This window comes from Schistocerca piceifrons, chromosome 1 (assembly GCF_021461385.2).
Source record: "Schistocerca piceifrons isolate TAMUIC-IGC-003096 chromosome 1, iqSchPice1.1, whole genome shotgun sequence".
Taxonomy (NCBI): domain Eukaryota; kingdom Metazoa; phylum Arthropoda; class Insecta; order Orthoptera; family Acrididae; genus Schistocerca; species Schistocerca piceifrons.
Window position 1 is genome coordinate 300,427,278 of NC_060138.1, and position 25,894 is coordinate 300,453,171.

General features: G+C 43.1%; 1 protein-coding gene across 2 annotated transcripts in view; it reads left to right on the top strand.

Annotated features, from left to right (window-relative positions):
- LOC124788301 (negative elongation factor B) overlaps positions 1–25,894 on the top strand; it is a 143,343-nt gene that overhangs the window by 50,518 nt on the left and 66,931 nt on the right. For both annotated transcript variants that reach the window (XM_047255543.1, XM_047255535.1), the window contains exons 6-7: positions 5,882–5,980; positions 6,066–6,212. In XM_047255543.1, coding sequence (XP_047111499.1) covers positions 5,882–5,980; positions 6,066–6,212 — 246 coding nt within the window. The remainder of the gene's footprint in view (positions 1–5,881; positions 5,981–6,065; positions 6,213–25,894) is intronic.

Sequence of the window (25,894 nt, forward strand, 5' to 3'; positions counted from 1 at the left end):
AGCAATGAGATGGAAATTAGCCAGTATAACGCTCTTATACAGTGCAACACACTGATTCCGATACAAGTGTAAGCTTGGTGGGCTTTTAGGCAAGTGTCTTCTGCAGCAATTTTTTGCTTGAAGTATATGAGGTCTGTCTAAAAACCAACCTTTGGCCAGAAAAAATATTTCAAATACCTGACTGGGTTGGGGCCCTAATCCCCTTCAAAGTAGGCCTCTTGTGCTTGCACACACTTAGTCCACCAATCGTTCCACTGCTGGAAACACATCTGGAAGTCTTCTTTTGGTATGGTGTTCAGCTTCATCGCCGTGTTCCACATTACCTCTTTGCTACCCTCTAAATGATATGCTTTCAGTGGCATCTTCAATTCTGGAAACAACCAGAAATCACAAGGAGCCATGTCTGAAGAGTAGGGAGGTTGTTGAACTGCTGTAATTCCATGTTTGGCCAAGAAATTTTGGATCTAGTGGGATGAATGTGCGGGGGCGTTGTCATGGTGCAGTTGCCAGTTTTTTGCTGTCCACATGTCTGATCTTTTGCACCGAACTGCGTCACGGAGTTGCCGGAGAACATCTTGATAGTACTCCTTTGTCACTGTTTGTCCTTGTGGTCCATATTCGTGATGCACAACTCCACACACATCAAAGAACACAGTTAGTATCACCTTGATTATGCTTCGCACCTGCCGCACTTTCTTCGGCTGTGGTGACTCGGGATGCTTCTGTTGCTATGACTGTCTTTTTGTTTCTGGGTCATACCCGTACACCCATGACTCATCTCCAGTTATCACGGTGTTCAGAAACCCAGGATCAGTGTTGGTGGTGTCCAGAAGGTCCTATGCAACATCAAAACAGAGGTTTTTTTGTTCCAGTGACAACAACTTGGGCAGGAATTTCACAGTCACTCAGTGCATGCATGTTCAAATCATTACACAAAATTGCATGTGCAGAATCTTACTCACTCCAACCTCTTGGGCAATCTCCCGCATGGTCAAAAGACGATCTGCCATCGCCAGATTTTGCACCCTCTCAACAACAGCTCCACTCCGTGTAGTTTGGGGCATGCCAGAAAGCTGGTCACTCTTCACTGACATGTGGCCAGTTTTGAATTGGTTGAACCACTCCTTAATTTTTTGTTCCACCCATCACATCTTCTCCAAACATCTGCTGAATCTTACGAATTGTTTCGCTTTGAGAATCACCAAGCTTTTGGCAAAATTTGATACAGTATCTTTGCTCAACACGTTCAGTCATCTTGAGAGAATCGGTAATCCGACAAACACATTGTGTAGCACCTCACTCAGCGACCAACAGGCAGTGACTGATGCACTGGAAGGCGGAGACAAAATTCACGCTTGCGCATAAAAATCTGCTCCTTTACTGTGTACAGAGACACCGCGCTATTGTCTCTATTTTGCGTGGGAAAATCGAAGGTTGGATACTTTGTAGACAGACCTCATAGAACAGGTATCCTAACAGCAACTGGTGGACATTAGGTTTATTTGTGAGCCCTATTTGCAATGTATATTTGGCATATGCCTGTTTATTCGATTAAGTTACCACTGCTGCCACTTTGTCATTATTGAAGCTTAACATCAGTTGCTCACCTGAAAAATAGCAGTACTGCAGGTCTGGTACATAATCGGTGAGATTATTGTACTTTTGTGAAAGTCTTTTTATTACTTTTTGTAAACGTCTTTTAAGAATTTTATGCTGATAATGTCAATCATTAGGTTGGTCAAGTCTTCGAGTATGATAAGAGAGGGGATAACATCCCATTGTTAAGGGGTTAATGTTGTTACATTTAATCAATGTTTGGAAGTACTATATGTAACTTCAAAAAAGAACCAAATTAATAGCACAGGTGCTAAGTTTTTTAATGATCATGCAATTTCGCTGTTTGTTGATATGCATACGTGAAGACTTCAGGTTGTAGCCTATGGCTCTGTGTGTGTTCACATGCACATGTCACACTCTCCAGAAGTGTTTTCACCGAAAGCTCAGCGGTTTATAGTTTATTGTCACTTCTACATGTATGTCCACTGCTCGATGTCTTGTACTTGTTAAATAGTGATCTATCCCCATAAACATATTACTGAAAACTGCTTTATAATGTTATACATAAAAAATGAAGATGAACAGTGGGGCAAAGCCCAGCCGTATAATAAAATAGCACAATGATGTTAGCACTGACTTTCAAAGAAGCGACATTTGATGGAATGACTTGTTGCACATAAGTACCATAAAGGTTATGGAAATGTATTAGAGAATCTAAGTAGACTTTGCCTTAACAGGTTTCTAGTTCTCTCAACAGTCCAGAACCTACACAAATTTTCTGGATGGCAAAGCTACCCGTACACAGTGTGTATGTTCTACAGAAGAGCAGCACTTTCAGACACTAGTCATCAATTTAACCATGAAGCCAACTCCCACAGGTAGCTACAAGAAGATGGTGTTACCAGATACACTATAACGATCAAAAATATCCGGGCACCCCCAAAAACATAATACGTTTTTCATATTAGGTGCATTGTGCTGCCACCTACTGCCAGGTACTCCGTATCAGCAACCTCATTAGTCATTTTCTTTTTTGTGTGTGCTGTTCCCTACATCTTGAAAGTATTTATTCAAAATATGTTGAAAATTGTGTTGCAACATTTCTATAAAAGACATTTCAGTCTAAAACAAAATAATAGTCACGGCTACAAAGATATTATCTAACTTTGACTAATATTAAATTTTAGAGAATTTGAAATTTACGACCTGTGATATGCACACACAAAAAAGTATTTGAGTATATATTTATAGTTTATTTCAGAAAGGAAGGTTATTACAAGAGTGTTTATGAAACAGGATTACTGTGTGGAATGAATTTTACTCCACAGTATAGTATGTGCTGATCTGAAACTTCCTGGCAGATGGAAGCTGTATGTCAGACTGGGACTTTGCTTTTTGCAGCAAATGCTGTGATAAATGAGCTACTCAGTCATGCCTCACGACCTGTCCTCACAATTCTACTTCTGCCAGTGCATCTCGTAGCTTCCAAACTCCTCAGATGTACTCCTGCGAAACTTGCAGGACTGGCACTTGTGGAAGAAAGGATATTGCTTGTGGCGTAGCCACAACTTGTGGGATTGTTTCCAGAATTAATTTTGATCTGCAACAGAATGTGCACTGATTAGAAACTTCCTGGCAGATTAGAACTATGTGCAACAGTTGGACTTGAACCTGTGACCTTTGCAATTTGTGAGCAAGTGCTCTGCCAGCTGAGCTACTTCAACGTAACTCACAACCCATCGTCAAAGCTCTACTTCTGCCAGTCACTCCATAGAATGTTGCTTCTTTAGAAGCCACTGCTAACATTATTGTGCTGTTTGATTAGATGGCTGGACTTTGCCCCATTATTCGTCTTCATTTTTTATGTATAATAATATAAAGAAGTTCAGTAATATCTTTATGGGGCTAGATCACTACTTAACAAGTAGAGAATTAACTTTCATCATTACTAAAACTGCACTAATTTTATGCACTGATACATCTTATTGCTCTCATGTACTATGTCGTACAAGAAGTTATGTTTCATAGAATTAAAATAATGAAAAATTGTGATCATATTTATGTATGTTGACTACGGTGCAGTTGATGTATTAAACTATTGTTTACTTGTTTGCTTTCTTTGTGTATTTTAGAAAAATTGTTCATTGACTTATTTGCCTGTCAATTGTACTTTTTCACTCTTAAGAAGTCAGTTAATAGTTGTGTCTGATACCATAACATTACCCAACAGGGAAACATCACCATAGTGGGACCCATTGGGGCCATGACTGTGAGAAAGGTGACCATGTTCAGTGAGGAAAATATACACCATGTGAACAAAACTATCTGGAAACCTGGCTGAAAATGACTTACAAGTTTGTGACACCCTCCATCGGTAATGCTGGAATTCAGTATGGTGTTGGCCCACCCTTAGCCTTGATGACAGCTTCCACTCTTGCAAGCATACCTTCAATCAAGTGCTGGAAAGTTTCTTGGCGAGTGACGCCCATTCTTCATGGATGCTGCACTAAGGAGAGGTATCGATGTTGGCTGTTGAGGCCTGGTGCGAAGTCAACGTTCCAAAATGTCCAAAAGGTTTTCTATAGGATTCAGGTCAGGACTCTGTGCAGGCCAGTCCATTACAGGGATGTTGTTATTGTGTAACCACTCCGCCACAGAACACATTATGAACAGGTGCTCGATCGAGTTGAAAGATGCAGTCGCCATCCCCAAATTGCTCTTCAACATTGGGAAGCAAGAAAGTGCTTAAAACATCAATGTAGGCCTGTGTTGTGATAGTACCACACAAAATGACATGAAAAACACAAACACACCATAACACCACCACCTCCAATTTTACTGTTGGCACTACACACTCTGGCAGATGACGTTCCCCTGGCATTTGCCATACCTCTATCCTGCCCTTGGATTGCCACATTGTGTACTGTGATTCGCCACTCCACACAACATGTTTCCACTGTTCAATTGTCCAATGGTTACACTGTTTACACCAAGCGAGGCGTTGTTTGGCAGTTACCGGCATGATGTGTGTCTTTTGAGCAGCAGCTCGATCATGAAGTCCAAGTTTTCTCACCGCCCGTCTAACTGTCATAGTATTTGCAGTGGATCCTGATGCAGTTTGGAATTCCTGTGTGATGGTCTGGATAGATGTCTGCCTATTACACATTATGAGCCTCTTCAACTGTCGGCGGTCTCTGTCAGTCAACAGATGAGGTCAGCCTGTACACTTTTGTACTGTGCGTGTCCCTTCTTGTTTCCACTTCACTATCACATCAGAAACATTGGCTCTATGGATGTTTAGGAGTGTGGAAATCTCACGTACAGAGTATGACACAAGTGACATCCAATCACCTGACCATGTTCAAAGTCAGTGAGTTCCGCGGAGCGCCCCATTCTGCTCTCTCATGATGTCTAATGAGTAATGAGGTTGCTGATACAGAGTACCTGGCAGTAGGTGACAGCACAATGCACCTAATACATTTTTCAACGTATGTTTTTGGGGGTGCCCAGATATTTTTGATTCTTATAGTGTATCTGGCAACATCATCTTCTTGTAGCTACCTGTGAGAGTTGGCTTCATGGTTAAATTGATGACTAGTGGCTGAAAGTGCTACCCTTCTGCAGAATGTACACACTGTGTACGGGTAGCTTTGCCATCCAGAAAATTTGTGTAGGTTCTGGACTGTTGAGAGAACTAGAAACCTGTTACGGCAAAGTCTACTTAGATTCTCTAATACATTTCCATAACCTTTATGGTACTTATGTGGAACAAGTCATTCCATTGAATGTCGCTTCTTTGAAAGTCAGTGCTAACATCATTGTGCTATTTTATTATACGGCTGGGCTTTGCCCCACTGTTCATCTTCATTTTTTATGTATAACATTATAAAGCAGTTTTCAGTAATATGTTTATGGGGATAGATCACTATTTAACAAGTACAAGACATCGAGCAGTGGACATACATGTAGAAGTGATGATAAACTATAAACTGCTGAGCTTTCGGGGAAAACACTTCTGGAGAGTGTGACATGTGCATGTACGTACGTATGTACACACACACACACACACACACACACACACACACACACACACACACACACAGAAAACCATAGGCTACAACCTGAAGTCTTCGTGTATGTATATCAACAAACAGTGAAATTGTATGATCATTAAGAAACTTAGGACCTGTGCTGTTAATTTGATTCTTTCTTGAAGTTACATATAGTACTATTTTTCAAGACCAGTATCTGTGTATTTGTTGGGAGTGGGGCTGTTTCCTATATACTGAAAAAGTACCGTAATCTTTCTGTTTCCTTTTTTCAGGATATAATATCAGTTGATCCTTGCCATAAATTCACTTGGTGCCTTGATGCATGCATACGAGAAAAAAATGTTGATATAAAGCGTTCAAGGGAGCTTCAGGTAGGATTCAGTTTCTTTTTGTTACTGTTATTTCTTAGTAGTGCTTATTTTGAATTACGTAATGTATTGATCTTCTCTTTTTCAGGGATTTCTAGACAGCATTAAGAGGGGTCAGGAGCAGGTACTTGGTGACCTCTCAATGACATTGTGTGATCCATATGCTATTAACTTTCTGGCAACCTCAGCAACAAAAATACTACAACACTTAATCAATATAGAGGGCTTGCCAAGGGTATGTTCAGTCAGCTGGTTAGCATGCCTTCCTTAATGATAAAGTAGTATGTCGTTAAGATGTGTATGAAAACAAAAGTGTAATAACATCTTTCTTGTAATTCTTTGAGACACAAGAAAGTGAAAAAAAAATTAAAGTTTTTCACAAAATGGCCCTTTATCATAGTAAGCAATGAATACAGGAAGAAATTAGAGAAAGTTATTTGAAGCAGGTGGTTTCATGTTGGAGTATAATTTTAATTTTTTTACAATATAATCTTTATTAACCCAGTAAGTAACAAATACAAGAAGAAATTGGTAAAAAGTAAACAATCTTTTTTATGGAGGGACCACTGGGACATTCAGTTTTCAATCGCCCTTTGTCATCTCATGTGGTATGTTTGAAAACAAATTCACATTTTTCCTAGACTCAATCCCACATCTCGAAACTTCCATGAACTTGTAACACCTAAAATAAATTATAGGCATAAATAACAAGCAAAAGTGGGCTTAAAATTTAATAAATATTGTATCAAAACTGTGTACTGCTCCAGTGGTATCATTTTGAAACCACACATAAATACAGTGTTACAAAATCAAATTTATGTTACAGTAACTATCAGTCATCTCCTGAATATGGCCACAATAAAATAAAATTAAATAAAAAACTGCATTTCTGGTGGTTTTTTGTTAAAAGTATGGGTACTTCAAAACAAAATTAATAAAATGGTGGTTTCAGATAGAATTCACTGGTACTCAAAGAGTTAAAGCTTTCTTTGGCATTTACTTTTTAGTGAGACATTGGATGAATGATTATATTCTAAGAATACTTTTTAAATAATGAACTTTAGATCTGAAAATAACCATTCATATTTTGATTTAGAACTTCCCATCAGAGTCTGTTGAGCATATTTGTGATGCCGTTGATTTGAGAGCATAAATTATCATGAATTACAGTGTTCATTTTAAATTAGAAAGGCAGTTTTATAACTTTCTCCAGTTTTTCAGTCATTCCAGTCCATGTTGTACTACACCTGATAAAATACAAGATACACTCTTTATTACTCTGTAAGGATGGAAACATAACAGCCACTTAACAGTTCACAAAACCAGTCCACATTGCATCATCATAAAGTTGTAGACACACACAGACACACCAAAAGAAGAATACAGACAGTTTGCGCCATACAAGTCTATCAGCATCCATGTATTTTTAATCCAAAGAGTTGTCAAAATGAGATCCAATAACTAGTGCGGTCACATATGCACAGTATTAGCAAGGTAGACACTAGAACACAGCATGATACAGTATGAGAGCATTTGGCGCAGTCCTCAGTTTTATTTCCTGCTTGATATCATAGATCATGCCAGTGTGATTGCTCATGTGTGTCTCTTATTGGCCACAGGTGAAATGTTTGGCAATGTACAATACTGTAATAACACTGTTCACGTTTACGTCGCACTTCACTTGGCGTAGACCGGGGCTGTGCCTAGGGATGCTCAATGTTAACTGACTGGGCACGGCCCATGCTGCCTGAGTTGTTGTTGTTGTTGTTACGCCGGCAGAGGTCACGTCCGAATTCTCGCGTGCCCTCTGGTGGACGGGACTCTACTTGCGGCAACTACCGTCCGTGATGCGCCGTGCTGATGTGCGCCTCCCGCGATCTTTCTGGTGGCTACTGCACTCCTCCTCCTTCGTGGGGTGAAGCCACTGTGATCCAGTGTTGGAAGGTGGAGCGTCGGGCAGGAGCGATGACCTCCACATCCATTGGAAGGCCGGAGTCGAGGGGATCTGCCAATCCTTGAGCCGGAACCTTCGAATACGGCTGGAAGTGACCCACACGAAGTGGCCCCCGTCGTCCCACCACCGGAGCCCGGGACAGAACGGGCGACACACTGTCGAACTCCGGATCCTGTGCCACCTCGGGAGGGGCAAGACCCAGTGGCGGGGACGATGGGGAAGGGACAACCACAGGTGAACCAGCCTCCTCAGAAACCGGGCCTGCGAGGAGGGCCAGCTCTCGCTGGGGCATCTCGAACGATGGTGATGCCGGTGCTGGAGCTACTGGAGGCTGCCAAGGCTGAGAACCATCGCAGTGCGGCAGAGGCACAGCGGGGAGAGGCGGTAACGTCCCCTGGGAAACCAACACAGGTGCCGGCAATGGGGAAGCCGGTGTCCGAGAGGTTGGAGCGTGGGTGCCCAAACGTGGACGTAGCTGATTTTGGTGACGACGTACCACCTGGCCCCTGCCTGCAAGGTATAGAGCCGGTGGCCATTTCGGCGCAGGACCACCGCCGGCATCCAATGTGGATTGCGACCAAACCCACGTGCCCAGACCGACATACCCAGTGGAAAGCCAGGTACTCCGTTTTGCGAAGACTGGCGAGGACCAGGCCGAAGGAGGTGCAGCAGAGTCCTAGGTTGGCGCCCATGGAGGAGCTCTGCGGGGCTGCGTTCGCCCATTGGTGTGGTCTGGTATGCCGTCAGGAAAAACGTCAATGCCTCCTCCGCAGGAAATTCGTGCACATACTTTTTCATCTGCATCTTAAATGTGCGCACCATGCACTCGGCTTCCCCATTCGATTGTGGATGGAAGGGGGGAGAGCAAATGTGCCGAATACCGAAGCGCCTACAAAAATCCTGGAAGGTCTGCGAAATAAACTGCGGTCCATTGTCCTAGACCAGGGTGATTGGCAGACCTTCCACAGAAAAGATTTTTGCTAGTGCCTGGATTGCAACTTCTGAAGTGGTTGAGGAGCAGCGAACCACATATGGGAATCTGGAATAAGCATCAATGACAATGAGCCAAAAGCCATTGAGAAACGGGCCCGCAAAATCGATGTGAACACGTTCCCATGCATGGGTTGCCGGCGGCCAGGAAGAGAACGCTGCCCTGGGAGATGCCTGTTGGCTCGCACACTGGGAACAGGCAGCCACCAAGTGCTCAATTTCTCTGTCAATACCGGGCCAATACACATGACTGCGAGCCAAGGTTTTAGTACGGGAAACACCCCAGTGCCCCGCATGTAATAACGTGAGGACCTCCCTTCATAAACTGGCAGGAACAACCACGCGAGGAGCTGTATCATGGGTAGCCAGAAGGAGAACTCCTTCCAAGACCGAGAGGCGGTCTCTTAGAATAAAATAATTACGAAGAGGGTCCGAGGCCCGGCCTGGAGGGCGGGATGACCACCCCTGCTGAATGAGGCGAACTACTTGCCGGAGAACCGGGTCGGTTGCTGTTTCCCTGGCGACTCTAGAACTAGTGATCGGGAAGCCATCAACCGCTTGGCGGGACGCCACATCCAAATGAAAACACATAATCTCTTCTCGATCGAACTTAGGATCCGGGCCCACCGGAAGACGGGAAAGAGCCTCGGGATTGGCATGCTGTCCGGTAGAGTGAAAATGAATGTCATAATGGTACTTAGAGAGGAACAAGGCCCAGCACTGTAGTCTGTGGGCCGCCCTATCCGGAATCTGAGAGGCGGGGCCAAATAATGATATTAACGGCTTATGGTCAGTGATTAACTGAAACTTTGTGCCATACAAGAAAGGGTGAAACTTGGTAACAGTGTAGACAATGACCAAAGCCTCTTTTTCCACCTGGGAGTAATGGGCCTGCGCGGGACTAAGAGTTTTAGACGCAAACGCCAGTGGTTACTCGGAACCATCTGCATTGCGATGGGCCAGGGCCGCCCCCACCCCATACTGCGAAGCATCTATAGCCAGGACCAACGGCTTATGGGGGTCAAAAGTAGCCAAACAAGGCGCTGACGTGAGGAGGCCCTTCAACGAGTTGAACGCTCACTCACATGCAGGCGACCAATCAAAAGGAACACCCTTGCGCAGAAGGCAGTACAGGGGGCGGGCTATGGTGGAAGCCCTGGGAATGAACCGGTGGTAATAGGCTATCTTGCCTAAAAAAGCTTGTAACTCTTTCAGCGAAGCGGGCCGAGGAAGGTCGACGATACCTTGGACCAAACTTCCTAGTGGCTGGACGCCGTGCTGAGAGATGGTGTAGCCCACATACTCAATGGACGGTTAGAAGAAGTTTGACTTATGCAGGTTGCAACGCAAGCCCACAGACCTGAATTTGAGAAAGAGGCTGCGAAGGTTGTGCAAGTGTTCCTTCATGCTGCGGCCTGTGACAATTATGTCATCCACGTAATTAATACAATGAGGGATTGTCGACATGACGTGCTCAAGATAACGCTGGAATATTGCCGGGGCACTGGATATTCCGAAGGCCAACCGCTGATATTGGTAAAGGCCAAGCAGGGTGTTGACGACCGCCAGCCGTTTGGAGTCCTCATCAACTGGTATCTGATGATAAGCCTCCAAAAGATCGATTTTCGAAAAATATTGGCCTCCCGCCACGGCGGAGAACAATTAATTACCACGAGGCAAAGTATAGGTTTCCACCACCAATTGGGAATTAATGGTGGCCTTGAAATCGCCACAAAGACATAATTTTCCCGAGGGCTTCCTTACAATAACGAGGGGTGAAGCCCACTCACTAGAAGAAATGGGAAGAACGACCCCTAGGGCTGTCAGCCGGTCTAGCTCTTCCTTTACCTGAGGGCGGAGAGCCAAGGGGATCTGCCTCGCGCGTAGAAAATGCGGGCGAGCCGACGCCTTCAACGTTAAGTGAGCTGCAAAATTTAAACACGCCCCAGGCCCTCCTCAAAGATATCTGGAAAGTCTGAGATCAAAGATTCCAGTGATTGATAGGGAACGTCTTCGGAGACCAACTGTATGGTGTCAGCGATAGAAAAAACGAAAGCTTGAAAGGCATCCAGGCCAAAAAGGTTAGCGGAGCTCGCGTCACTGACAACAATGAAAGTAATAGGCCGAGTGACTGATTTGTAAGTCACGTCGGTAATGAATTGACCCAGTAGGGGAATGAACTGTTTACCATAACCGCGTAGACGCTGGTAAACTGGCGCCAACGGGGGCGATCCATGGTCGGAATACGTTTGTGCTTTCAACAACGAAACTGCCGCGCCCGTATCTACTTGCAGTTGTAACCGGCGCGACAGAACCGACACCTCGATAAAGAGTTTGCGTGCCGATGCGTCGGGAGCCTGTCCCAATGAAACTTCCTGAATGTCAACGTCCATGTCCTCTGTACCTGCTTCCTTCAATTCTTTTGAGGCTGAGCGGCAAACTTTAGCAATGTGACCTTTTTTATTACATTTGCGACAAACGGCTCAACACTGGGGGCACTCTGACCCATCATGATGTATATAGCACGACGCACAGGATGGCAACAGGGGCCGGCGGCCGGAATTCTGTTTACACGTCGTGCGGGAGCGGCCGTAACGGCCAGATTGGACCGCTCGCACGTCGTCCATTCCGGACGCAGTGGACGCGGCCGCGCCGCCCTGAACCGCCGCGACGTCGCACCACGCTTCCAGCTGTTGACCTGCGGCGTGAGAGACTTCATACGATTGAGCAATGAACAGGACTTCCTCGAGGGATGGGTCTTCTAACTGCAGGGCCCATTGCCAGACCTCCCTATCAGGGGCCGAACGAACAATGACGTCACGTACCATAACTTGGGCATACGACTCTCGCGACTGCTCCATGACAAAATGACACTTGTGACTAAGACCGTGCAGGGTAGCGGCCCACGCCCGGTAAGACTGATGGGGCTGTTTCTTGCATTGATAGACCTCGACCCTAGCCGCCACAACATGCGTGCGGCGGCGATAATATGAAGACAGCAATGAGCACAGTGCATCAAAAGACAAGGACGAGGGTTCCTGCAACGGCGCTAGCTGCCGCAAAACTTGATACAGCGAGGGAGATATCCAAGACAAGAAGAGAGCACGACATACCTTCGCATCGGCAACATGAAACGCCTGGAAATGCTGCCGAAGGCGATGTTCATATGCGTCCCAATCCTCCGCCGTCTCGTCATACGGGGCAAGGGAGGAGGGAACAGCGCTGGAGCAGACTGCGTGGAGAGCAACGCCGGAAGCACTTGTTTCATGGTGGCCATGAGCTCCGTCTGCTGCTCAACCAAAACCCGCACTAAATCCTCCATGCCCTGGAAAAGCTGCGAAACTGGAACAACGTTGCAACATGCGAAAGAACGACCCTACTCGTCGCCAGTTGTGTAATAACACTGTTCACGTTTACGTCGCACTTCACTTGGCGTAGACCGGGGCTGTGCCCTAGGCATGCTCGATGTTAACTGACTCGGCACGGCCCGTGCTGCCTGAGTTGTTGTTGTTGTTGTTGTTGTTGTTGTTGTTGTTACGCCGGCAGAGGTCGCGTCCGAATTCTCGCGTGCCCTCTGGTGGACGGGACTCTACTTGCGGCAACTACCGTCCGTGACGCGCCGTGCTGATGTGCGCCTCCCGCGATGTTTCTGGTGGCTACTGCAATACAGGCTATCAATCTTGCTGACTGAGGATACACATATATTATATCATCACAGACAGAAGAATTATTCTTTGGGACAGGGCACACAGGTGTCTTGTAAGTCACTTTTCTATCAAGGAGCTATAACTCCATGGAATGCTCTCACTGTAGGGGTACTTGAATGATATAAATGACTACAGATTATCAGTAATGTTATGTGATTACAAAGTACAATACAGTGCATTACGTTGTGTTCATGGTCAGCAGGTAGTTGGAATGATAAACAATTCTGACAAGAGAGCACTGAAGTACAAATGGATGCGTTACCAATAGCAGATCTTTGCGGTGCGGGTCTCCCACATCGTCACCTATGCTCATCGGAGTATGGGACCTCATCATCAGTCTTTGAGCGGTGTGGAGGTTATACGTCCACAACTCACTTTAAATGTCCACAAATGTAAAATTGTGCATTTCACACAACTACAAAAAATTTAGTCCTATGATTACAGCATCAATGAGTCACAGCTGAAATAGGTCAACTCATGCAAATAGCTGGGCGAAACGATTTGTAGGGCTATGAAGTAGAATGATCACATAGTTTGTCGTAGGTAAAGCAGGTGACAGACTGTGGTTCATTGGTAGAATACTAGGGAAATGCAATCAGTCTACAAAAGAGATTGCATACAAAACACTCGTGTAACGCAGCCTATAACAATGCTCAATAGTGTGAGACCCATACAAAATAGGACTAACAGGGGGTATAAAACTGATGTAAAGAAAGCAATATTATGAAAAGGACAGATTAGTAATACTCACTAAATATCCCAAATGCAACTGATGTGTATGTGAGTTGCATTTGTGTGTGTGTGTGTGTGTGTGTGTGTGTGTGTGTGTGTGTTGTCTATATCCAATGAAGGCATTTTTCGCCAAAGGCTTAGTTGTTTGGCAGTTCTTTTGTTGTGCCTATCTGTGACTCAGCATCTCTGGTATATGGTGAGTAATAATCTATCCTTTTCATATTGCTGCATTATTCCATCCTGGACTTTCCATTGTTTGATTAAAGAAAAGCAACACAAACGATCATACGATCATTTGACCCATGGGAGAGTGTCATGATGATGCTGAAAGAACTGAACTAAGACACTTGGATGTAAATGCAAACTATCCCATGGAGGTCTACTTAAAGAGTTTCTAGACCATGGACAGGGTATCACCCAAGCGAAGTTGTGGGCAGCAAACGGGGAAATCCCCTGAGGTAACTGAGTTTGACAAAGGGCAGATTATTATTACAAAGAGCCTGTGAATGAGTATCTTGAAAATGATGATGCTGGTTGAATGTTCACATGCTACTGTTGTGAAGATCTGTGGAGATAGGAGGACGGTGAAACTACCTCCAGGCACTAAATGGTTGGATGTCCATGACTCTTCACGGAATGTGGGGTTTGAAGGCTTGCCTGCTCTGTAAAATAGGATAGAAGATGATCTGTGGCCTCTCTGCCGTAAGAGCACAATACTGGTGCATGCAATGACATTGTCAGTTACAATTGCAGTGGGCATGGGGCCATTGGGATTCAATCGGTGATCAGTGTAAACGTATTGGTTCTTCGGGTTAATTGCATTTTTGCTACAATACATCAATGGTCATCTCCACAAACGCCGTCATTGAGGTGAACAGTGGCTCAAACTGTGCAGTGCACCATGGACACAGGCTAGTGAAAGCAGTATTAGCTATGGGAGATATTCTTCTGCACTTGCATGGGACCTGTGGTAGTATATGAAGACACGCTGACAGTTGTGAACCACCTTCATTCCTTCATGTTTGATGCCTTCTTGGACGGTGATGTCATCTTTCAGCAGTATAACTGCCCATGTCTCGGAGCCAGAACCATGCTACAGTGGTTTGAGGAGTATCACTGTGAACTCATATTCATGTCTCGGTGAGCAAATTTGCCTGATGTAAATCCTGTGGAACTGATCTGGGTCACTATCTGCCACCATCACCATATACACAAATAAGTGACCATTATTTATGTGAATTACATGACCTGTGCATAGACATCTAACGCCACACACCTCCACAAACCTACCAACCCAATCCCTGATAAGCAGACTCAGTGATTTATTTCATTCCAAAGACGGACAAAAAGCTAGTAAGCAGGTTGCCATAATGTTTTGGCTTATCAGTGCACTGTCATACATACATAATCTGAATGGCAGTGCTCCCATATCTTATTTATTTATGTATGTTTATTTTTCATAACAATACCCCATCAGAACACTGTACTGGGTTCCAAATGGCAAGAAATATGTTATCCTGTTATGTATCACATTGAGAAGACAATGCATTATTTATTGAAAGGTAATCTGGAACTGTGTTAAAAGTTACCTGAAAGTTAGCAGACACCTGATATTCGTTGAATGTTATCTTACAAATAAATGGATTTTCAGTGGAGCTGACAATTGCAGTATGATGCACAGTATTTTTATGACTGACTTAGTTACTGATTTTCTACACCTGCTCTGAGTCAGTTTTACTTCTGATCTTTGGCTGCACTTCAACCAGACCAGTACTTGTAGCACCTAAAGACAATAACTAGATCTGTCATCAAAATGTTGTGCAGAAAATATAACTCAGCTGGAAACTCAAACTCATAGTAGCAATCAACCATCTACCCCCCCCCCTCCCCCCCCCCTTCTTTCCCCTCCTCAGAGAAAAGAGAAGCAGAAGTCATATTGTATTTTGAAGTGTATTCTTGCACTCTGCAGGAAAAGTCATCAACAGATTAGGTTTATGTTATCTGTATAAGTTTTATAACTCTTCTTGAAAATGAGAGATAACGTGGGCTGTGTTTTGTGCAGGTGAAATGAAGTGGCTTCTTGAGCAACCAGTAGAAACAGCAACTGTATATTGGCTGTACTTTGCTTCTTGCTCTTTCCATCTAATAATTTCAGTCAGTTTTATCCTCGTGTACATATTTCAAATAGTGCTGCCAATGCAGGGTTGTCAACGGATCATGACGTAATGGTTGTTGGCCAGAGAGACCATAGTCCAGCAGTTGCCATGCCACTTGGGCCATGAGATTGCATATGTTGCAGTCTTGTTAAATATGGCTGCAATTGCACACACTGTCTGACGTGGCTCCCTTCTTGTCTGTTGCACATTGTGCAGGGTGAGGCAAAAGTCTGAATACACCCCTATAAAAGTCGAACAGTGTTTGAGGTGTCTGTATGTGGGCACACAACTTGTAGGAGCTATGGCGATGGCAGCAATCATCTTCAAATCCGCCATCTTGGGTTTGGGTTACATGTTTCAAATGGGAAGGGAGTCATGTGGCACATCATTTTGAATTGCCTCTTTCTCAGGAATACACATGTGAGGTCTATTTTAAGATATCTTTATTTGTGTAGGTGTTATGACCTGTTAAAGTTTAGGACACTTGTCAGTGTCAGAATTGCAGCATACGCTGAATATGATCTCCATTGCACTGGACACACAGTCAGAGTCTTTTTTTGCCAGTCCTGCTGCACACTTCACAGAATCTGTGGGTCATACCTCTCCCCATTGAAGGTTCCATCAATTGACACTGGACCTACAATTCTTGTCCCAAATCCCACCCCAAAGCATCACTTTTCACTACCAGCATCTTTACAGGTATCCACCCAAGGAGGGAGGGTTTGCATCTGACCAGTAACATTGATTCCATTTGTTTGATTTGATTTGATTTGATTTTAACAAGGAAACTAAAACAACTTGGGTCTAACCTGCCACTGCCTGCACCGAAACTAAGTTTATTGTGTGGTATCGCTCCCTGTATATCTAGTAAAGCCAACCAATGCCCTTAAATAGCGCAAGGAGTCCCTCTACCAGTTTTTTGCTAGACACAATTTCTTCAGGTATAGTTGTCCCGAATATTCTGTATCTTTTATTCTCCAATGCCATGCAGTTGAAGATACGGTGCGATGCAGTTTCTTCACCCTCGTCACGGATCCTACATTTAGGGTCCTCTTCTGTTATACCCATTCTGTGTACATGTTTTTTGAAATTCCCATGGCTCGTCATTAGTCCAGTCATGAGTTTGCTCTCTTTCCTGTTCAATCCCAGGATTACAGAGCTTCTTTTAAAACATGGCTTGGGCATCATTACTTTACTATGTCTTTGTTTATGGACCTTGGTTTAATATCCTACATGCTGTTTCCTAAGCCAGTTCCATAGTTCTAATTGGATCATAGCCTTGGTGATTGTCAGGACATGTTCCAGTCCAATAAATGGAGTAGTTGCCCCCATCCTAGCCAGTCTGTTGGCTTGTTCATTGCCACAGATCCCCGAGTGGCCAGGGACCCACACTAAGTTTACTCTATTGCTTCCCCCTACCTCCACCAGAGCCCTGTGGCATTCTACAACAATCTTAGCTCTCGTTGCAGGAGCTGCCAATGATTTCAGGAATGCCTGGATGTCTGAATAGATGTAGATTCTACGATCCTTGTAGCACCTATGTATATTCTCCTCCACATATGCCCTAATTGCAGTAATTTCAGCTTGGAATACAGAGGCCGTTTTTCCCGGAGAGATGATGCCCTCCAGTCTTGGCTGAACCCATGCCCCAACACCTTGGTCTATTTTCGAACCATCAGTGAACCAAACGATGTCCTCCTTTACGGTGTCGAACTGTTTTTTCCCACTGCTCCCTGCTTCCAATTCTTATATTGTAATGCTTGTTGAAGCAGTTGGGAGTTGCTATATAGCCAACAGGCATTTCCCCAGCCGTTCATACATTTACCTCACTCACTATGTTAGTGTGTGATTCTGGATATCCAAATGAGACCCAGTTTCTGCCAGTCTGTGTGCCCCAGGTGCTGCCTCCATCTTGACCCAAACATGTAGTGGAGGCATGTCCAGCATGACTTCCATTCCAGCAGTTGGTGTGCTGCTAATTCTGCCTGTTATGGCTAAGCAGGCCAATGTCTGCACCTTAGCAAGCTCCTTAGCTGCAACCCGATGTTCTACCTTCTTCCACCACACTACTGCCCCATAGGAAATCCTTGGTCTGACTACTGTGGTGTATATCCAGTGCATACCCTTGGTGCTTAGGCCCCAGTTTTTGCCACAAGTACTTTTTGCCTTGGAGCAGATACTCTTAATGTGATGGGTCCATGTTAGCTTCTGATTTAAGGTTACCCCTAGATAATTCACTATCCCCTTCACAGGTAGAGTTTCATCAAAGAGCTTAAGATTCCAACTTGAGTGTTGGATATGTCTCTTCATAAATGGCACCACAACAGTCTTCTTAGGATTAACCCTCAGATCCTGTTTAATGCACCAATTTTGCACAATGTCCAAACCTCCTTGTGCCAGTAAATTTGCCAAGTATTACTATGACAAGGTCATCAGCATATCCTTGGCAGAAGCATTGTCTGGAATTTAATTCCTCAGTGAGTTTGTTCACCACTAGATTCCACAATAGAGGGGACAAAACTCCTCCTTGTGGGCAGCCTCTAGTGGTGTTAATTGCCATCTTTTCATTCATCATGGTAGCCTCTACCTTCCTTCCACTAAGCATGGCTCTGGTCCACCTGCATATAGTGATCCCCAGGTCATCCACCTATGTTGCCCTTACCATGGAATCGAATGTCATGTTACTGAAGGCCCCCTCGATATTCAGGAAAGTGCAGAGGGCTATTTCTTGGAAGTGAAGTGCTTTCTCCACATTCACAATGAGTTAGTGGAGAACTGTCTTACATGATTTACCTGGTTGATACGCATTCCATTGGAACTACTGACGGCCTTGGGAGAGCCAGTCCTGACAAAACTCTACCATCTGGTGAGCAAGATGTATGAAACAGGTGAAATACCCTCAGACTTCAAGAAGAATATAATAATTCCAATCCCAAAGAAAGCAGGTGTTGACAGATGTGAAAATTACCGAACTATCAGTTTAATAAGTCACAGCTGCAAAATACTAACACGAATTCTTTACAGACGAATGGAAAAACTAGTAGAAGCCAACCTCAGGGAAGATCAGTTTGGATTCCGTAGAAACACTGGAACACGTGAGGCAATACTTACCTTACGACTTATCTTAGAAGAAAGATTAAGGAAAGGCAAACCTACGTTTCTAGCATTTGTAGACTTAGAGAAAGCTTTTGACAATGTTGACTGGAATACTCTCTTTCAAATTCTAAAGGTGGCAGGGGTAAAATACAGGGAGCGAAAGGCTATTTATAATTTGTACAGAAACCAGATTGGCAGTTATAAGAGGGACATGAAAGGGAAGCAGTTGTTGGGAAGGGAGTAAGACAGGGTTGTAGCCTCTCCCCGATGTTGTTCAATCTGTATATTGAGCAAGCAGTAAAGGAAACAAAAGAAAAATTCGGAGTAGGTATTAAAATTCATGGAGAAGAAATAAAAACTTTGAGGTTCACAGATGACATTGTAATTCTGTCAGAGACAGCAAAGGACTTGGAAGAGCAGTTGAATGGAATGGACAGTGTCTTGAAAGGAGGATATAAGATGAACATCAACAAAAGCAAAACAAGGATAATGGAATGTAGTCTAATTAAGTCGGGTGATGCTGAGGGAATTAGATTAGGAAATGAGACACTTAAAGTAGTAAAGGAGTTTTGCTATTTGGGGAGCAAAATAACTGATGATGGTCGAAGTAGAGAGGATATAAAATGTAGGCTGGCAATGGCAAGGAAAGCGTTTCTGAAGAAGAGAAATTTGTTAACATCCAGTATTGATTTAAGTGTCAGGAAGTCATTTCTGAAAGTATTTGTATGGAGTGTAGGCATGAATGGAAGTGAAACATGGACGATAAATAGTTTGGACAAGAAGAGAATAGAAGCTTTCGAAAAGTGGTGCTACAGAAGAATGCTGAAGATTAGATGGGTAGATCACATAACTAATGAGGAAGTATTGAATAGGATTGGGGAGAAGAGAAGTTTGTGGCACAACTTGACCAGAAGAAGGGATCGGTTGGTAGGACATGTTCTGGGGCATCAAGGGATCACCAATTTAGTATTGGAGGGCAGCGTGGAGGGTAAAAATCATAGAGGGAGACCAAGAGATGAATACACTAAGCAGATTCAGAAGGATGTAGGCTGCAGTGGGTACTGGGAGATGAAAGAGCTTGCACAGGATAGAGTAGCATGGAGAGCTGCATCAAACCAGTCTCAGGACTGAAGACCACAACAACAGCAACATGCATGTTGGTTTGAATGTAGAGGGGCCCTACTTAGTCTCCTCTCCCCAACATATACATTAACCAGTTTTTCCAATGTTTTCAGAATGAAAGAGGACAGACTGATTGGTCTCATATCCTTAGCCTTTGTATGATCAATTCTCCCTGGCTTTGGAATGAAGACAACCGTCACTGCCCTCCAAGCATTGAGAATGATTCCTACTGCTAGGCCAACCCTGAATAGCCTGCATAGGACTCTTGTGAGCTTCTCTCCTGCCTGTTGCAGGAGAGCTGGAAAAATTCCATCTGGGCCAGGTGGCTTGAACAGTTGGAATGTTACCACCACCCATTGGATTTTGTTAAAGTTTACACACTCCTTGGCTGATTCCCAGTCCTCTCTTCAAGTGCCTGAGAACCATTGTCTCTCCGGGATCACATTCTGGTCTGTGTTGTCCGGCAGAGCATATTGAGGAAATTGAGTGTTGAAGAGCAGTTCCAGTGTCTCATGTGCTCTCTTTGTATATTCCCCATCCTCCTTCCTGAACATACCTCCTGGATTGGTTGGTACTCTAGTGAGAATCTTGTGAAGTCTGGCTTGTGCAGCTGTGCTCTCCACTTCCTCACAGAATGCCTCCCAGGATGCCTTCCTTGCTTGTCTTATTGCAAGATTGTAGTTGACAAGGGCCTCATGATATTTATCCCATTGTCCTTTACGTCTTGCAATATTAAACAGTCTCCGTACCTGATTTCTTTGCATTTCCAAGTTGTTATTCCACAAACTTATTGTTGTCAGTGTCAGCATTACAGCATATGCTCAATATGACCTTCATTGCTCTGGACACGCAGTCAGAGTATTTTTTGCCAGTCCTGCTGCACACTTCACAGAATACGTGGGTCATACCGCTCCCCATTGAAGGTTCCATTAATCGACACTGGACCTACAATTCTTGTACCAAATCCCACCCCAAAGCATCATTTTTCACTACCAGAATCTTTACAGGGATCCACCCACGGGGGGTGGGGTTTGCATCTAACCAGTAACAATGATTCCATGTGTTCACTTCTTCTTGCAGATAAAAATTAGCTTCATCATTGAACATCACCTGTTGTATGAAGTGTGAATTCCAGTTACAGTGATTCAGAGCCCATTCTACAAAATGCACCCGCCGATCAGGGTCATACTCTGAAAGATGATGTTGCAACTGTAACTTGTGTGGGTGCCATTGGCATGTGTGCAACACGTGCATGATTAAACGCTGACTGACAGTGAATATTGCTGATAACTGACACATGTGGACTTTTCACAAATGAAGCCATGATTGCTGTTGTGTGGATTGTCCACTACAGAACCTGTTGCACAAAATTTGTCCAATAATTTGAATACTGTCATATGTAGGAACTAATGACCCTGTAGTTTAGTCCCTTTACTCTCCAAACTAACCTGTCATGTGAAATATCATTTCTCTTGGGATGCCATGCTTTGAAGTCAGCAGCAATCATTTTGGTATTTTGTCCACTGCTCATTAACACAATTTCAATATGTCCTTACTGTGTAAGTGCCATTGTGGATCACCTGCAACAATAAACAGAATTGATCATCTCCTTGCAATTTCAAACTTTAACAGGTCATACACAAATATCTTAAAACAGATTCCACTTGTGTATTACTGAGAAAGAGGCAGATCAAAATGATGTGCCACTTGACACCCTTCCCATTTGAAACGCGCAACTCAAATCCAAGATTGCAGATTTCAAGATGGCTGCTTTCAGTTTCCTGGTGATTCTTCTCCATATGAAGTCATCCAGATCTTGTTTCAGCTATCCAGATGTTGCCCCTGGACCATGTTATAATGAAGAACATCACCACAGTCCATCATAACTGTTTGCCAATTGACACACCATGTCTTTTCCCATTCCTTCAACTGACCCATGTTGTCAGGCCAGTCCCATTTAGCACTGTAGTCACACTGAACTCAAACAAGGCCATGTGACGTCCCTCTACCTGTGCAAGACTGGGAGAACTCTTGCAGGTCCCCACCAAGTTACTGCACGTTCCACCAGGCAGTACTAGTATATTTTCCCACCTGTACCTTGCTATCCGTCCCCCTTCCCACTTCATGCTCCCGCAACCCATCATTCATTGCTGCTCTGACAGATGCAGTCACAGTCAGCTCTAGTGCCCTGAGACAGTGGCTAGATGTGTGTGTGTGTGTGAGTTGTGGTTGTGTGATTGTGAGTGTGTTTTCTATTGTAGAAGAAAGACTTTGTCTGAAAGCATTAGTATTTTAGTAGTAATATTTTAGTAGTATAGAAATGGAATGAGCACATTAGGATGATAGTAGGGAGATGAATGATCGACTAAATTTGTTACTGGTAGGCTTGATCAACATGGGAATATTATGGAGTTGCTTCGTGAACTCAAATGAGAATCTTTGGAGGGAGAATGGCATTGTTTTTGCAAAGCACTGTTGTTAAAAATTTAGAGAACTGACATTTGCGCCTGACTGCAGAACAATTCTACTGCAATCAATATATATTTCACACAAGGGCCATGAAGATAAAAGAAATTACTAGGGCTCTTGCAGAGTTATGTAGACAGTTGTTTTCCATTTCTCCATTCGCTATTGAAATATGACAGGAAATGACTAGCAGTGATACAAGGTATCTTCCTCTGTGCACCATACAGTGGCAGACAGAGTATGTATGTAGATATAGATGTAATGACATGATGGGTTATGGAATCATTAGAAATCGGGAGATGGATAGGAGAGAGTTCATGAAGTGTACAGAGACTTATTATTTTTCTTCCCAGATTTTAAATGAAACTAACATCAAATAAGATGTTATATGTTAACATGCCTCATTGTAAACTGATGTATGTAGATACAATACAGCAAAATAATAAAATGTGTCAAAAATTTTGAAAAGTTGATAGTCTTCACAGACTATAAAATTCTGTAATAGAGTAGAGAATGAAGGTAGAGTTAGAGAAGCAACTGTACTAGGGGAAATAAACAGAACAGCAGAAATATTTCTGGAGGTCTGCGAAGATTTCTACAGGTTGCAGCAAAAGTCCTCTTCTGGAAGGAAGGTTTCACGAAAAAAAACTTGGAGACACAGAAAGATTCCACTGGAAAACATCATAACTAGATGAAGGTTTATAAAACAAATACTTGACTGTGAAATATACTGAGAATTTTATGTATATTGAGATCATAATGTAGTATTGCTGAACAGCAGGCCAAAATGCAAATGAATAAAGCAAAAGAGGAAGCATCTGAGTAGTTGGGGAACTGAAAAATTAAGACTGGATGAAATATTGTGGTAACTCATTGAGGCAGTAACTTCTAAGCTAAGTAAAGGCACTGATTATTTAAGGAATTAGCATGTGAAATCTCATAAAGAATGAAATGATGAAGGCTGAAGAGGTTGGTGAAGGAAGAAGGGAAAAAAGAGGAAGGGTGGATGGAGGTTGGGTGGAGGAAGAGAAAGGGCATGGATAACTCTTGAAAGCCTGTAGGTTGTAGATGAAAGAAATAAATACAAGAATGCAAAGAATGGAACATGAAGTTACCATTATAGGTTGGATTTGAAAACAGCCAGCAACTTCCAGTATGCAAGATCAGAGACACATAATCGCAAAGTGGAATATATGTGGCACTTGAAAAAAAAAATACTGTGTACAGACAGATTGTATATAACTTTGACAGAATAGAAATGAAGGTGTAGGTTAACAAGTGCTTATGGAAACATTGTTAAAAACAAAGTGAGGAGCAAACAAAACACACATTTACATCCAATGAAGAAGGTTTGCTACACATGTTACAGTGGCACTGAGGTGGAAGAAATTGGATATTAGTGTTGTTTCCAGAATGTTGTTATGTTGTTGCTCGAGTATCACAGAACACTGAATGATCTCGGTTCAGTCTTGCCTGCAAGAACATTTAAGATAACTAGCATAAACTATTAATATTAATGAGATGTAAAAGAACTTTAATATTATTTTATTTGTCAATCAAAATGTATAAAGAATTCATTTCATAAAAAATGTTAACCACCACACTGTCAAAGAAGGTTTGAACAGATAAAGTTGAGAACTATCAGGTGATCAGCCATATATTTGCAGCATATAAGTTGCTGACTAAAGTAATACACAGTAAGAAGGAAAAAACATGTCAGAACTCAATTTGACTTCAGAAAAGTGAAGATAACAGAGAAGAAGTTCTAAAATTGCCTATGTTAATGGAAGGAAGAATGCAGAAGTCCAAAATAAAATAAAAGAACCCTTGTTATCTTTATTACATTTGTGGAGTTACAGATCACCTTAAACAATGTAATGAAAAATTAAACAAATAGAAGTATGAGACTGAAGTGCAGACAAGTAACATATTATATCTACAAAGACAAAATTGGAGTAATAAAAGGGGAAGATCAAATAAAAAAATCTTTGTGTATAAGGTAGCCTAGAAGCTTATTATCAATTACTGGCGGATCCTAAATTTACAGAAGATGAGAAAAACCAATAATTTGAAACATATCACCAACAGAAATTTAGTTTTCATTTTAGTAGATTCTTGTTTTTAACAGTAAGAGGGAGATTGCCAAAATATAGTTTCCATTTTCATTTAACTATATCAACAAACATGTGCCAGTATTATGAACTGGTAGTTATATATCCTTTGGGCAGGCAAGGCTCGATGCAAATGCACACAATTGTAAATTGTACTGTGCCCCAATACAGTATAGTGATTCAACTGAATTTGCCACTTATTGGAAAAGAATATAGCAATTTTGGCAGTAAATTAATTCATTAATCTTTTAAAAATATTTTACATTTATTTACATTTTATGGAAACTAAACTCCATTATTGGCTGTACTTTTCATATGATTGATTTTTCACTCTTTCTCATATCTTTGAACCTTCCTAGATATGCTAAATAAGTGTCGCGTCCCAAGCGTGGGTATTGCGAGGGATTGAGCGACACGGTTTGTAAAAGGGGTTTAGCTGGTTGACCTTAGTGAGAGGGAGACTTTTTGATCTGGCTAAGATGTAGAAATCCCTGGTGTGAAGGTACAAGGCTAGGAAGCGGGTAGAATTAAAGTCTTGATAACTTTAACAAATTGCAGTTTATTCTGAATGAATACAGCTCACCCTAACTGTGCGGTGATTGCATTCACAGGAAGGCCAAGTCTAACACAGAGACGGTGACTGACTCCACCGTTCCAACTGCCTGCTAGAAGCTCTGCAATATTTCCTAGCACCCTACGTTAGAGTCCCGCGGCTACGCCCTAACGCTCTCCCGCGACCATCTCCGGCTGCCTGCCTACAGCCCGTTCCTCAGCCCAAGTTGGCTGCTACTCGACCGGACCAGACAAGACCCGACCAGCCCCCAGAGCCGCGTGCTCTCGGGTTTTGTTAGCGTTTCCCCTTCGACCCCGCCAGCGCTTGGCATGACGTAGCGTCGAAGGCAACTTGCCCTTATTTGGTATTGTTAAAACATTGTTGTTGCTATTGTTCTTCAGAGGTTGAGTGGAGGGATAGAGGCGCCTCTCCCTATATGGTCACGCACTGCGTACTGAGCCCTTCATTGGCTCCTTATGACGTAGCGCTGTCCCCACCAAGGGCCCTCTTTCTTTCTCTCTCCACTCCCAGACCTCTCTCTCTAGCCAGAAATGCTTTCTGTTTATACTCCTTAATTGATTGCTTATCATGAGTCCCTACACAGACCTTTGTTTGTATCTGCTGGCTGTTTACTTTCTTATCAAGCGCCGCTGCATAACAGTTTGAGTGCCGCCTCGGCTGACCCTTCGGCCATGCCTGGCGTCCAGCGCTACAACTTTAACTTCTTCCTATGTACTATCCTCGAGGTACTGCAATTAGACTTGGCTTGTTCCTGCGGTTACAACACCTCCCCCGCCAGGGAAATTGGCGTTACTCCTCAGAGTAGCGTCAATTGTGATTGTCTCATTTTATTTGCTTACATTTTCTTTTGTTACATCAATACTTCATATGTTTTCTTTTTCTTCCATATACATTCGGTACACGTAATTCCATTAAGTTCTTTGTTAGTCACAATTATTTTATACATACATTTATCAAGATACATTTTTTTTCCAAATCATTGATACTTTTACAATCAAGGTACATTTTT